This window comes from Folsomia candida, unplaced genomic scaffold (genome assembly GCF_002217175.1).
Source record: "Folsomia candida strain VU population unplaced genomic scaffold, ASM221717v1 Fcan01_Sc017, whole genome shotgun sequence".
In the NCBI taxonomy this organism is placed as follows: domain Eukaryota; kingdom Metazoa; phylum Arthropoda; class Collembola; order Entomobryomorpha; family Isotomidae; genus Folsomia; species Folsomia candida.
This window is the reverse complement of record NW_019091209.1, coordinates 1,681,086-1,693,851: the sequence shown is the minus strand read 5'-3', so window position 1 is coordinate 1,693,851 and position 12,766 is coordinate 1,681,086. Positions and strand designations below refer to the sequence as shown.

The window sequence follows — 12,766 nt, the reverse complement described above, 5'->3', positions numbered from 1 at the left end:
CATGATGATAAAGTTGCTTTGTCATATGTCGACAAAAATGGGTAAATAATATGTCACTCTGGATTAAATACATACGTGGTCGACCAGTCCGGTCATAATTTTCACTCTTGAGTTAATCGACCATCAATAAATTAAGTTGAATGCTTGGTGCATTCAAGGGGGCAATTGTTTTTTGCGATACAATTTATTTTCCATGAAAAAAAAACTGCTGCTTCTTTCAGCTTCCAGACTTGGTGAGACAAGCGACAAATGTGAAGTTGGGAGACGTAAAGTTGGGAGACGTGTCTCATATCTCTCCGTCGTCTCTTTTTCTGCATTCGGGTTACAGTAAGGAAATCATGTCAGGTTGGGGTTGGGATACAACTTACTCAACTGTAACGTTAAGTCGAAATGTGTAATGTATGAAACGTCGTAAAACTGGATGAACGAAATTTTCCAGGCATCACAAGAGCAAAATTTGGTCAGAATGATGAATGGTAAACTTCCATAAATCAAGTTTATGAAACTAATCACTACCTGTAAATGTCCCATTTACTGCAAATTTGTAAAATTACACGGGAAATTATTAGTTTCAAAAGACAGAAAAATCTATTCACTGCAACTGACTGTAAGATGACGATAGGAAAATTTACATGGTTTTATTATGTACATCTCAAGTTTATTAGTATAATTAGCTGAATTTTTCCACGCGTTTTATAAGCTTTAAACTGTTGACATTCTAACAACTAAACGCTCACCTGGCTTGTGCTATGTACATACATTACCTGATCAGTGATCAACAATGAGACAATTAATCCACCTCACTAAAAATAAGTTCCAATCTAAAAATTCGGCTTAATTAGATTCTTCCATGACTTGTTGTTTTTGAGTAATTTATCCATTTCAAATCAGTAACGTCGTCAAGTTAAACTGGACAAAATTAGTTTCCGTTTCAGATCCCCGATTTCTATTTACCAAGTTAGAAAAACTTATGCAAATTTTAATCTTGTTGTTACGAAAGGAGGACTGTCTGGATCTTTCCATAGTTTATAATTCAATGCTTATTCATTCGAGGGATAACATCATTATAAATAAAATAAAATAAAATGTGTCCATTTAATTTGCCCATGTAATTTTTTCGCTAATGTATCCCAACATATTACCAATTATCTAAAGTCGAGTTATTCTTGATGTTGATGAAAATAGTTAAATTCGTTCAAAACTAATTTCCTCATGTCGAGATCGACGTCAAAACAAGGATTTTGTTCCAGTAGGGAAAAACGTGTTTTCATGGAATGAAAATCTTTGCTATATAAGCTCTTCGCCAAAAATAAGTGTACGTGGATAACATCATATCGATCGAAATTTTTTACCAATGTACGATTTAGCTCGGGTCGTAAATATTTGTTATTTTCACAATGTGAGACAAATTTCGAGAGAAATGATCACTATTTATATACATCAAGGTAAATTTCCTGGAAATCTTGGGTACAATTGTATACATAAATATTATTGTGTTCATTGTGCGAGGAAAACATGGGAACTTAAACTTAAGGAAATCTACGTTTACTGGAATTTGTGTCAAAGGTGGTCACAATTTATATACACCAGTGGCGGCGGAAGTTGGGGGGACATTACATTGCGGAATTGGTGAAGGAGGGACTTATTAACGATATTTGCTGAATTTCTGGGGACAGTGTCCCCCTGTCCCCCCGCTTCCGCCGTTAATGATAAACACCGAGATAAATTTCCTGGAAATATGGTGTAAATGATCACCCGATACTTTGCAAAATAGTTTGCTTTTCTCCACAAACTAACAAAGATTACGGTATATGTAAATCCAATCCGTGCGAAATGGTGAGCCAGATTTGCCCAACTTTCTCTCCTCAAAATAGACCAAAATTTACCAGGAAAGGTCCAAACTTACGTATTTTACACCTTTGTTCCTCCTCAACCTGATTTTATGAAAGACTTGTGAGGGAGACTTGTTTTGAACTTTATCAGACATGAAATCGATGCATGAAATTAGACCATCCACGCAGTGAAACTTTTACTTACAAGCTAATAATAAGTTATGCAAGGTTGGGAAGAAGTGATGGTATAGTAATAAAATGATGATAAGTATGTATATACGATCGAATAATTGGAATATCAGAACACGAAGGTTTAGTGGAAAAGTTTTTTACTCTATTTATGGTAGGATCTTATGTATCTCGTACATGCAAAATATCTCATTTCATATTATTATTAAGCTAGTGTAACTACTTTGACATGGATGGGCAAACTACTTTATCAAAATGTATAGTATTTTAATCTCCGTTATTCACAGGGTGTGGATTTCTGAGGGTGTTACACCCACAAAAAGAGGAGAATCTGCGTGGAGGTCATACAAAACTAGAGGTTTTGTGAAGAAATTAACTTTTTATCGCTGTCAAAATACTTTTTTTGCACGATTTTGTAAAAAATGAAGTATTTTAACAGCACTGTTAAGATACTTCTTCAGTTAATTTCATCGTTATTAGAAAGTTAATTTCTTCGCAAAACCTGTAATTTCGTATGACCTCTCCTCTTTTTGTGGGTGTAACACCCCCAGAAATCCACACCCTGGGATGAACGGAGCTCAAAATAATAACTATTTTGCCCTACTTAAGGTAAAAAATAGTTGGAGAGAAAGTTAACCAACTTTCTCCCATTTTTAACTCGAAATCTCAACCCACTCCACTTGACGAAATGCCAGAGCCAAATAGCAAAACAACAAACTCCGTCACCCAAAACAACTGCTGACTTCTTGTTCTTCTTCATCTATCACTTTCTTCACATTTCCTTTGTTCTTTGAGAAATATTAGTCAAATCAAAATCTAGTCTGCTTTCCACCCACCCACCACACCCACCTTTTTTTTCCTCCCCGTTGTCCTCGTGCCGCCGGTGTAACAGAGGACATTCCGCCTTGTTCTCTTCACCACATGGAAAGAACGCATCTAAACAAGGTAAGGTAATAATTGATAACCCATCCACCCACCCACCCATATCACCTCGTGACATTGTGTGACTGACACTTTCAGAAAAATTAGTCGATTTTTAATCCGGGGGCATTGGGTACGCACTTAAGATCCATTACTACGCATTTCTAAATGCGTAACTTGATCCGATCCGGGCAGGGAAGACAACTTCCTTTATGATAAGTTACCCAACTTGATCACCGATCTCGGGCTATTCATCCAGAGATTGACAGACCCATTGTCCGCACTTTTCGTCCCTTTATCAGGTTTCGTTATATAAGCTGTGGTGGTTGGTTATGTAAAGAGAAACATGATAACCGATCATCACGGCAGGACTTACAATACGCAGCGAAGAAGAAGAATACGTAATCTAAAGTTGCGTGCCGTGTTCGGAATCAACACGTCACATTTGCTAATGATAATACATAAAGATATGAAGGTGTGGCACATATCGGGAATAATGTGACCTTATCTTCTTCTGTACTTTTTTCAGGCTCACGAAGCGGGACGTCGAGCAGTAAAGTTTGTGCGGAAGGGACAATTAGGAGAAGCGGTCGAGTGCCATTTGAAAGCGGCCAAGATATTGCACGACCTCGAAGCCACGTTGGAGAAGGAGTCCGGCTGTAAAAGAAGTGTGGAAGAACAAGCCCAATTTCACGAGAGGCAGGCACAACTAGCCCAAGTTTTGAGGTGACTGCTAAATATTTAATTTGGAAAGTTGAGTAAGATACATAATAACTAATTAATTATGTACCAGGGAACTGTACGAGAGTAAGAATTGCAAACGTGAGAAAATCATGGCGGACAAGAATGCTGAACGGAAAAGAATATTTCGCCCCTTGACGGAAAATAGTAGGCCGACCAATCCCATGGATCCTTTGAACCAACATCCGAGCGATATATTCAGACAAATTGACGAAGTGGATTCCCTCCTACAAATCTTATCGAACAGCAAAACTCCTACCGTTGTGGGTTATCGAGACCTTCAAAGGACAGAGAGTGCCGAAGAGGCCGCTCGTGCTCTCGAATTTACGATCCGACCCAGAAATGACGCCGAGGTTATTGAAGAGCTACAAATGGTCAATTCCAATCTACGCGCATTAGTGGACAAAGTATGTATATATTAAATTTACTATGTATATATTTGATTTTTGATATCTTTGGACGAAGGTTACATTTAGTACGGTATTGAAAGAGCATAATCAACTCATCCCCCTTTTGTTTCCTTCTCAGCTTTTGACAGAGCTGAACGAGTCCAGGGAGGAGAACAAAGAATTGAGAAGGAAACTGGTCAAGTATGAAGGAGGAGAGGAAGAAAATGATACGACGAGTAATAGCAGTGCAAATAATAATAAGCGAGGGCGACAGAATACCACCACCACGACGGCTTTGATCAAGAAAGAGGAAGAAATATTGACATTAACAAAGGCTGGAGATGCGAGTCTTGATTTCCACATTTCTTTGCATCGGGAACCCATCCCAGAATTAGATCCTTTAGAAGATCCAGACTTTAATGAGGAGGACTTTACACGGAATTAACCGTGCAGAAGCTCAAACACGAGAATAACTATCTTTTTATGTGCGTATCTATCTTTTAGAAATTAAAACGCGTCTACTTTACGCTTCTATTTTAACCAGTATGACTTTCACAAAAAAACGCAATAATGTAATGTTTACAACTAGACTATTTATATGATTACTATTATACAGATAAATTTAACCTTGTTTTTCTTTTGTTGGAAACTTGATCGTAAAGTTTCTTACGGTGTGCTTTCATATTATTGTTGCATGTTGCAAATAAACACTTATTTTACTATTTGAATTTAAATTGACGGTTTCAGCGAATCTATTGGCTTAATACCTTTATTTACGTGTTTCCGCTAGCATTTAACTTCGGAGGATCAAAATTCGCCCTTTTTAACAAAAAGGCAGAATTTGGACGCATCCTTTGTCTCCTTTTCTTTGATTCCTGCACCAAAAACATTACAAAAATGGACCAAACCAGAAATATCAATTGTGCATTAATTTGCAAAAATAAAAATATAGTTATGCTTTTTACAGGAAATAAAAAAAAATAAAAAAGTATATCTTTGGTTTTCAAACTTCTCTAAATTTATTCTCCTCACGAAGTCTCGACCACTGTCCTGAAAACTTGAGCATAATAAACACTTCAAAAATCAAACTTTACCTAAAAATTTACCAAATTTGAGAATAAAATTAGCCAAAAGATCATCCCGGATTTGCATGACATGCATTATGTCATAAGTACATTGATATGAAAACATATCTTACAAACTACTGCGTACTAGATATGAATTAATTAATATCATACATACAATTAAAATCATCACAATAAAACCTGGCATTTTGCTAATTTTAATTGCAATCTGTACTAAGAAATGGTCAATGGCAATCTAAATGAGATTTGGTTAGTGGTTAGTGGCGTATCGCATCCCTCTTGAAGAAAGTGTCGTCTCATCTACACAGCAGCCGCAGTCAGGTGGACTGTTTCCACGAAAAAGTGAAAAAACGTCGTTTTTTGCCACAAAAAATAATCCACAATTGGAAAATGTGAATAATTAAAATTTCAAAAAGTGTTATATTTTTCATTTCAATATTTCCTCCAAATCCTGAGTAAATTTCATCATCGTAAACATGATGAAATTGTGATTTTTATTTCCAATTTTTTTCACTATAAAACTCCATACTCATTGGATTTTCGATAAGATAAAGATAAGCCATTCCTCCCATCACATCCTCTTCTTCCTCCTCCCACGTCCATCCAGACCACCCCCACTCGTGTCCCTGTCTCTCTGAATGTTGCCCATAAAAAGACTTTGCCTCTTTGTAGTCAGTCGTGCGAAACATTCCGACGTATTTTTCGGGTAAGGTTCAAAGGTTAATTGTTAGTAATGTGATATTGTTAGTTAGTGCGCATTGTCGTTTCTCTGATACCAACAACAACTTACACTCCGCCATGTTACGTGTGACGTGTTTCATTATTAAACCACGCTCTAATTTGAATAATAACATTCCTTCCTTCCTTTTTCTTCGTAGGATACAACGGTACAGCAGCGTGGGTGTGAAGCAGAAAGTCAGCATGTCGTTGTCCAAGGGTCCTAGTGTGGTGTCCCCTCCCATCATCAAGTCCCCCCTGGACAAGAGGGAGTATCGAGGGCTCACTTTGAACAATAAGATTAAGGTTCTTCTCATCAGTGACTCGCTCACGGACAAGGCGGCCGCCAGCTTGTCGGTTGCTGCTGGTGGGTTATCAGATGGAGGAGGGTGACTAACTGGAATTAAATAATTGTTTTGTTTTTGCAGGAAGTATGAATGACCCTGCCCATTTGCCTGGCCTTGCTCATTTCTGTGAACATATGTTATTCCTCGGGACGGAAAAATATCCGGAGGAGAATGATTACGCCAAATTTCTGGCGGAGAATGGAGGTGCTTCGAATGCATATACGGCGAGGGATCATACTAATTACTACTTTGACGTGTCACCACATTCTCTACCGGGAGCGTTGGATAGGTGTGGATTTTGAAAATTTAAAATTAGATAGTTTAGATTTTGAAAAATGGTGTTTGTTTCTTTTAGATTCTCACAATTTTTCATTTCTCCCCTCTTCACGGAATCTGCGACGGAACGGGAAGTCAATGCTGTGCATTCGGAACATGAGAAAAATATCCCAAGTGATCCTTGGAGGTCGCATCAGTTGGATGTGGGGACGGCGAATCTGAATCATCCCTATTCCTACTTTGCAACAGGTATTTTACAACATTGAGGAAGCCGATTTGTCTCGCAATGAACATTATGAAACTGGTTGATTAAATTTCATATATTTTTAAGGAAACCGAGAAACTTTGTGGACAAGACCAAGGGAGAAAAATGTTGATGTTCGTTCCGCCCTGATGGATTATCACAAAGCGTACTACTCTGCAAATCTGATGAGTTTGGTTGTCCTCGGATCTGAAACTTTGGATGAATTGCAACGTTTAGTTGAAGACCGTTTTCTCGAAGTGGATAACAGGGATGTTGAAGCTCCCTTCTGGACGGAGAATCCATACGGGCCAGAACAACTGCAGACAGTTCTGCAAATGGTTCCCGTTAAGGATATTCGACATCTTCATGTTATGTTTCCCACTCCGGATACTACCCCACATTATAAAGCGTCGGTGAGTGATATCAATGTGTTTTTAAAGAATGTGGTGAAGTAAATATTTTAATGGTTTCTCTTCATTTAACCAGGCGGAAGGATACCTGTCCCATCTTATCGGACATGAAGGGCAAGGAAGTTTGTTGTCCTTGTTGAAGGAAAAGAATTGGGTTAACCATTTGGAAGCTGGTTCTCATGTGCCTGCGAGAGGATTTGGAATTTTTAAAGTCGCCGTAGATTTGACTGATGAAGGACTTCAGAATACTGATAACATTGTAGAATTCATTTTCCAGGTGGGTCAGATTTTCATACACTAAACATACAGCAACTCATGAAATATGTTTTATTCGAATGGATTGATAAACGGATTTATTATTTTCGGCAGTATTTGCAAATGTTACACGAACTTGGACCTCAACCCTGGGTTTGGGAGGAAATGAAAAACGTCAATGCAATGTTGTTTCGATTCAAGGATAAGGAACGTCCACAATCTCTGGTTTCCAACTTGAGCAGTGTTATGCACGTAGGAGCCAAAATTCATTTAAACAAAACTCAACAAAAATTATACATTGTGTGCAATTGTACAATTTATATATAAATTCTGTTGCAGAGCTATCCTTTGGAAGATGTTTTAAGTGCTGGATACATATTGACTGAATACAAGCCAAGTTTGATTAAGGAAATATTGGACGGGATGACGCCGGAGAATGTTCGGTTAGTCTGATTAATGAATTGACTTTATTCATTAGATTGAAGTTATAAAATAACAATGCAATGACAATTTACATAATTTATGTAGGGTAACAGTAGTATCGAAAGAATTCGAGTCCAACACTAAATTAGTTGAAGAATGGTATGGGGTCAAATACAACTACGATAAGATTGAACCACAGAAAATCCAGGTAAACTAACAGTTGTTTAGTTATGTTTGACCACACTTCATGTTAACAATACTCGTATTCATTGCAGAAATGGAAAAACTGTGGACGTAACGACAGGTTGAAGATGCCATCCAAAAACGAATTTATTCCGTCTGTATTTGATCTGAAGAAGAGGGAGGAACATTTCGGCGAACCGATAACAGTACGTTTAATAGCAATTAAATAAGAAATTTTATGAACTACTTATTCTTAAAACTCTTTTTATACAAAAACAGAAGGGGATCATTCCTAAGATAATTCAGGACACTCCGCTATCTCGAGTGTGGTTCTTGCAAGATAACGAGTTTATGATGCCAAAAGCGGTCGTTCGAGCAGAGATCTTCAGGTTTATATTTCACGATGCTAACTTAAGATTTCGTAGGAGATTGTTTGAAATGTCTGTTACTTGAATTTTTAGTCCACTTCCCTTAATCGAGCCATTGACTACAAATCTGAATCACATGCTGGTTACTTTGATTAAGGACTTACTAACAGAGTATTCTTACGCTGCGAGTGTTGCTGGTCTTCATTACGTTATTGCGGATTCAGTGTATGGACTGGAGGTATGCAAATAATTATGCAATTGTTATTTCATTTGGTTTTTAGCATTTCTAGTGCACTTACAAAGCATATATTTTTTATAGATCGTTGTTAATGGTTATGATCACAAGCTTGGACTGCTTCTCAACAAAGTTGTTGAGAAACTTGTTGATTTAGAAGTTGATCCAAAACGATTTGAAGTATTGAAAGACTTTTACATAAGATCCCTTAAAAACTGGGAAGATGAGCAACCCTATTCTCACGCTTCGTACTATTTCACGTATCTTTTGCGTGAAAAGCGATGGTCCAATCAAGAATTGCTAAGCGCCATGGAAGGTAATTTTCCCCCTTAAAATTTGTCATTTCATTTCATAAAATTTCATCCCAATCTCACTTTCGTTCTTACATTAGATGTCACGGCTGAAAAACTGAAAAGCTTTGCAAAGGATTTTATTTCCAAAGTGAAAATTGAGTGGCTGATTCATGGAAATTGTACCTCGGAAGTAAGTTTTCATTTATTAATAACTCAATTTTGAACGGTTGTATTTATGTGGGTACTACATTAATTTGATGACATTTTCTATTCGTAGGAAGCCTTAAACACTGTGAATTATTGCGTAGATTTGTTCGAAAAGAAAGGAACTCATTCACTTATTGCGTCACAAACATCTCGACTTCGAGAGATTGAGCTTCCACCTGGTAAATACTTTATTTCGGCGTAATTTTAAGCTAGCCGATTACTTACTCATCATTTCTTTCCAGGTTCGGAGTACATTTTCAAATCAGAACACAAGACGCACTTGAGTTCATGTGCAGCAGGTTTGGATTATCATGAATTTTTTTATCTTACCTTAAATCTGAGTAATAACTTATTTTTATTTCTTATTTCTACCAGTCCTATTCCAAACCGGACTCCAAGGCACACATGAAAATGTGGTCGTTGAACTATTAGAGCACATCGCGAATGAACCATGCTTCAACCACCTCCGAACTAAAGAACAGTTGGGCTACATCGTCTTCACTGGCGTCCGTCGTGCACATGGAACGCAAGGAATCCAGATTTTGATTCAGAGTGACCGTCATCCAGAATATGTGGAGTCCCGAATCAACAACTTCCTTAAACATTTCCACGTATGCAGATCAAAAATATGGATCATCCTTTTTAATTCCTGTCCAAGTTATAACTGAATTTTTTCTAAATTTCCTTCCTCGCAGGAAATGTTGACAACAATGACACAAGATGAATTCGTTCAACATCGAACAGCATTATCTGTCCGTAAAGCAGAAAAACCTAAAAAGTTGATCGACCGAGCCAACCTCATTTGGTCCGAGATCACAGCACAACAGTATAACTTTGAAAAGCAACAGCTAGAGCTTAGCGAATTAGAGACTGTCACGCTATCCGACATCAAAAACTTTTTCGAGGTACTATAACATTAATCATTTCTTTAATCGATTAATAATAAACCTGCCATTACTTAAATACTTATATAATAAAAACAGGAAACAATGGCCCTGGACGCCGACAAGAAGAGACGACTTTCTGTCCACGTTGTGTCTATGGCTGAAGGTGGAGCAGGCCGAAAAACCAATGAGGTCGATGGCGAAATCCCACCTCCTACCGTTGCAAAAGTACGTAACTTTTACGACATAATTTACCCACTAATTGTTAAATCCAATCAACAAACTCATTTCTACTTGTCTCGGTTATTTAGGAAGAAATCGGGGATGTGGCCAACTGGAAACGACAACGAGGTCTGTACCCTTGCGGGAAGCCGTTTATGTTCATTCCTAGCTCATGTGTGGGAAACGGCAGCAAATCCAAACTTTAATGATACTATTATTTCTTATCTGAAAACAAATAGAACAATATAATTCGCCTTCTTTCATGCTACACATGCTAATATGCACATTGATTGTCAAAACAAATAGGAATTTTTTTAGTATATTTGATAATATTGTAAAACAAAAACATAGGAAAAACAATAATAATTCGAATTTGTATTATAATAATCCGTCAAGAGAAATGTAATGTGAAAAAGAAAACACTTTAATGTTACTCTGGTCTGGTCATTATATAAAGGTCACTTTATAAAACTACATCATGACTTCACTTGTTAAGTAAAACTGTAACAACTTTTTATAATGAATTTGTTTAAACGACATGCCTGTCGTTAATTACGACAGCTTAAGCTATATAAAAACTGAATCATATCTGCATTTCTTTGTGGGATGAAAAATAAAACACAAAATTATGGAATCTCTGAAATCGTGTCTTACACATATATTTTTAATTTCATTCAATAGATGACAAACTGGTATATTACTGAATTTGATAAGTTATTATATGTAAATGAGTAATATAGTTTACTGAAGGAGCGTCTTGTCGAACATGATTTCCGCAAATTCTCCGTACGTGGTCTTCATCTTGACCAGAGTGGCAAGGTGGCCCGCAATCTTTCTTATGCTCTGGTGCTGCTCCTCCAAGAATACTCCGGTCAAGAGGTCGGAAGCCTGGGGACAATTTATTGTTAAAGAGTCTGTCAAACGTATGAAGAAGCTGTGGGGACATGTGGGGACGTTAACATTGTAGGAAAAGGGGGAGGGACGGGTTTATATAAGATGGACAGATGATACGGACATCGAGCAACCGTGGGGACATTGTCCCTCTGTCCCATCAAGCTTCCGCGGTGACTGAACGTATGTAAAATATTAAACTTACATGATAATCATTATTAGCCGTTGGTCGAACATTGTCACTTCCTTCGCAGACGCGAATAATATCAACAAAGTTTTGTCGGACGCTTCTCTCAATGTCCATCGCGACGGAGAGGGCTTGCTCGATGGAGTCCCATCTCAATTTGGGAATCTGTTTCGACAAGGATGACAATACTTTGCATATTTAAATGTATTTTTTAGCTAAAGTAATGTAGCTCACTCACGAGTGGAGGGATCGCACTGCTCTTGACGGAGAGACCTCGCATGAGAATGTAGTCCATGAGGGCCTTGGCATGAGACCGTTCCTCGTTAGCACCCTCCAAGAAGAACGTCGCCACACCGGGACGGTAGTGACGGTCCGTCGTGAAATGAGCCCCCTTAAAGCACACATTAGAATTTATTTCATCCATAAGTTCCACATCTCTATTTACTTAATTACCATCGAAAGATAAGTCATCGAAGCATTCAATTCACGATGAATCTGATCCACGACACTTTTATAACAATTGTCCTCCATGTCTTGCCAGGTCGATTTTTCCGAGGAGAGTCCCACTCCGACCTCGCCTAGTGAAATTGGCACAAATTGAGATCAATTCGTACAAAATTATGTATTCATATTTTTTTATGAACTTACAATAATTGGACTGAACCGACCATTCCACGCAGGAAATGAGGACGACAAACGCAACTAAAAATTTCATCTTGGTTATTTCCTCTTCTAAATAATCTTAAGTCTTATGAAAAAAAGTTCTTCTCAATCCTGATATGACTCGTCACGATACTGCAATGACTTCAGTTAAAAACGGTATTAATCACGCGTCCATGTAGTTTATGTGCAATGCAGACTTACAAAACAACTCCTGCCACTTATTGTTCAGGTGACTGGTAACTGCTTATCTGTTCTCTCCTGTTCTGCCGTCTATGCAAGATAACTGCAACTGTAATGAATAAGTGTCACGACGAAACGAATCTGCTACTTGAACACAATCGATCTCCACATCTAACCACTTATGTTCATACTTACCTAAGCTACCTACGTACGTGTCACCAATTCATAAAGCGAGGACAATATATAAACGTCCACAAGACCACTCTTGATTGCACATAAATTGACCTTTGAATCTGACTGATTATACGGACAAATGATCCAGCCTGTAATCAGGAAAGTGTCCAATTGAAAAAATTATGTATATTCACCCAACTCTTCTCTCCTCTTCCTCGCCAAATACGTACACAAGTCCAACTAAAATTAATACCCTCTAAAAAATGGATATGGACGATATTTTTGTGGAGAAGTTGTTATGTTATCCCAATCCAAAAAGGTTACATGACAATAGGCACGATTGATCCGAGTGGTGTTTGTTCTTCGTGGTGAAATCAATTTGCTGACTTGACATGACACGAGAGATGATAAACACCATGAAGCATAAAGCTGCTATTTGTTCGGATGGGT

General features: G+C 37.8%; 3 protein-coding genes across 10 annotated transcripts; 2 read left to right on the top strand and 1 right to left on the bottom strand.

Moving 5' to 3' along the window:
- Positions 1 to 2,719: 2,719 nt before the first annotated feature.
- Positions 2,720 to 4,806, top strand: LOC110856799 (nuclear receptor-binding factor 2). 2 transcript variants are annotated; one of them, XM_035857478.1, is made up of 5 exons: positions 2,720 to 2,966; positions 3,042 to 3,157; positions 3,472 to 3,668; positions 3,736 to 4,090; positions 4,212 to 4,806. In XM_035857478.1, exons 2-5 carry the CDS (start codon positions 3,155 to 3,157, stop codon positions 4,515 to 4,517), a joined length of 861 nt encoding a protein of 286 aa, XP_035713371.1. In that variant the 5' UTR covers positions 2,720 to 2,966; positions 3,042 to 3,154; the 3' UTR covers positions 4,518 to 4,806. The 2 variants fall into 2 exon arrangements, with proteins under 2 accessions (XP_035713371.1, XP_021961045.1); XM_022105353.2 differs by lacking the exon at positions 3,042 to 3,157.
- A 637-nt stretch (positions 4,807 to 5,443) lies between these two features.
- On the top strand, positions 5,444 to 10,864 carry LOC110856794 (insulin-degrading enzyme). The gene is made up of 20 exons (XM_022105348.2): positions 5,444 to 5,863; positions 6,036 to 6,241; positions 6,303 to 6,510; positions 6,577 to 6,746; positions 6,829 to 7,154; positions 7,228 to 7,428; positions 7,521 to 7,658; positions 7,746 to 7,849; positions 7,935 to 8,037; positions 8,105 to 8,218; positions 8,292 to 8,401; positions 8,474 to 8,618; positions 8,700 to 8,931; positions 9,007 to 9,098; positions 9,186 to 9,294; positions 9,358 to 9,414; positions 9,491 to 9,726; positions 9,811 to 10,020; positions 10,099 to 10,227; positions 10,311 to 10,864. The coding sequence occupies exons 1-20, from the start codon at positions 5,796 to 5,798 to the stop codon at positions 10,425 to 10,427; spliced, it is 3,075 nt and encodes a 1,024-aa protein (XP_021961040.1). The 5' UTR covers positions 5,444 to 5,795; the 3' UTR covers positions 10,428 to 10,864.
- LOC110856803 (ferritin subunit) lies at positions 10,852 to 12,719 on the bottom strand. Of its 7 annotated transcripts, none has more exons than XM_022105357.2 (8): positions 12,570 to 12,719; positions 12,338 to 12,465; positions 12,164 to 12,251; positions 11,948 to 12,103; positions 11,753 to 11,877; positions 11,538 to 11,690; positions 11,318 to 11,464; positions 10,852 to 11,109 (listed from the first exon to the last, which is right to left on the bottom strand). In XM_022105357.2, the coding sequence occupies exons 4-8, from the start codon at positions 12,012 to 12,014 to the stop codon at positions 10,963 to 10,965; spliced, it is 639 nt and encodes a 212-aa protein (XP_021961049.1). In that variant the 5' UTR covers positions 12,015 to 12,103; positions 12,164 to 12,251; positions 12,338 to 12,465; positions 12,570 to 12,719; the 3' UTR covers positions 10,852 to 10,962. The 7 variants fall into 7 exon arrangements, with proteins under 7 accessions (XP_021961049.1, XP_035713195.1, XP_021961048.1 ...); XM_035857302.1 differs by having other exon boundaries at positions 12,164 to 12,245; XM_022105356.2 differs by lacking the exon at positions 12,570 to 12,719 and having other exon boundaries at positions 12,338 to 12,544.
- Positions 12,720 to 12,766: the final 47 nt, after the last annotated feature.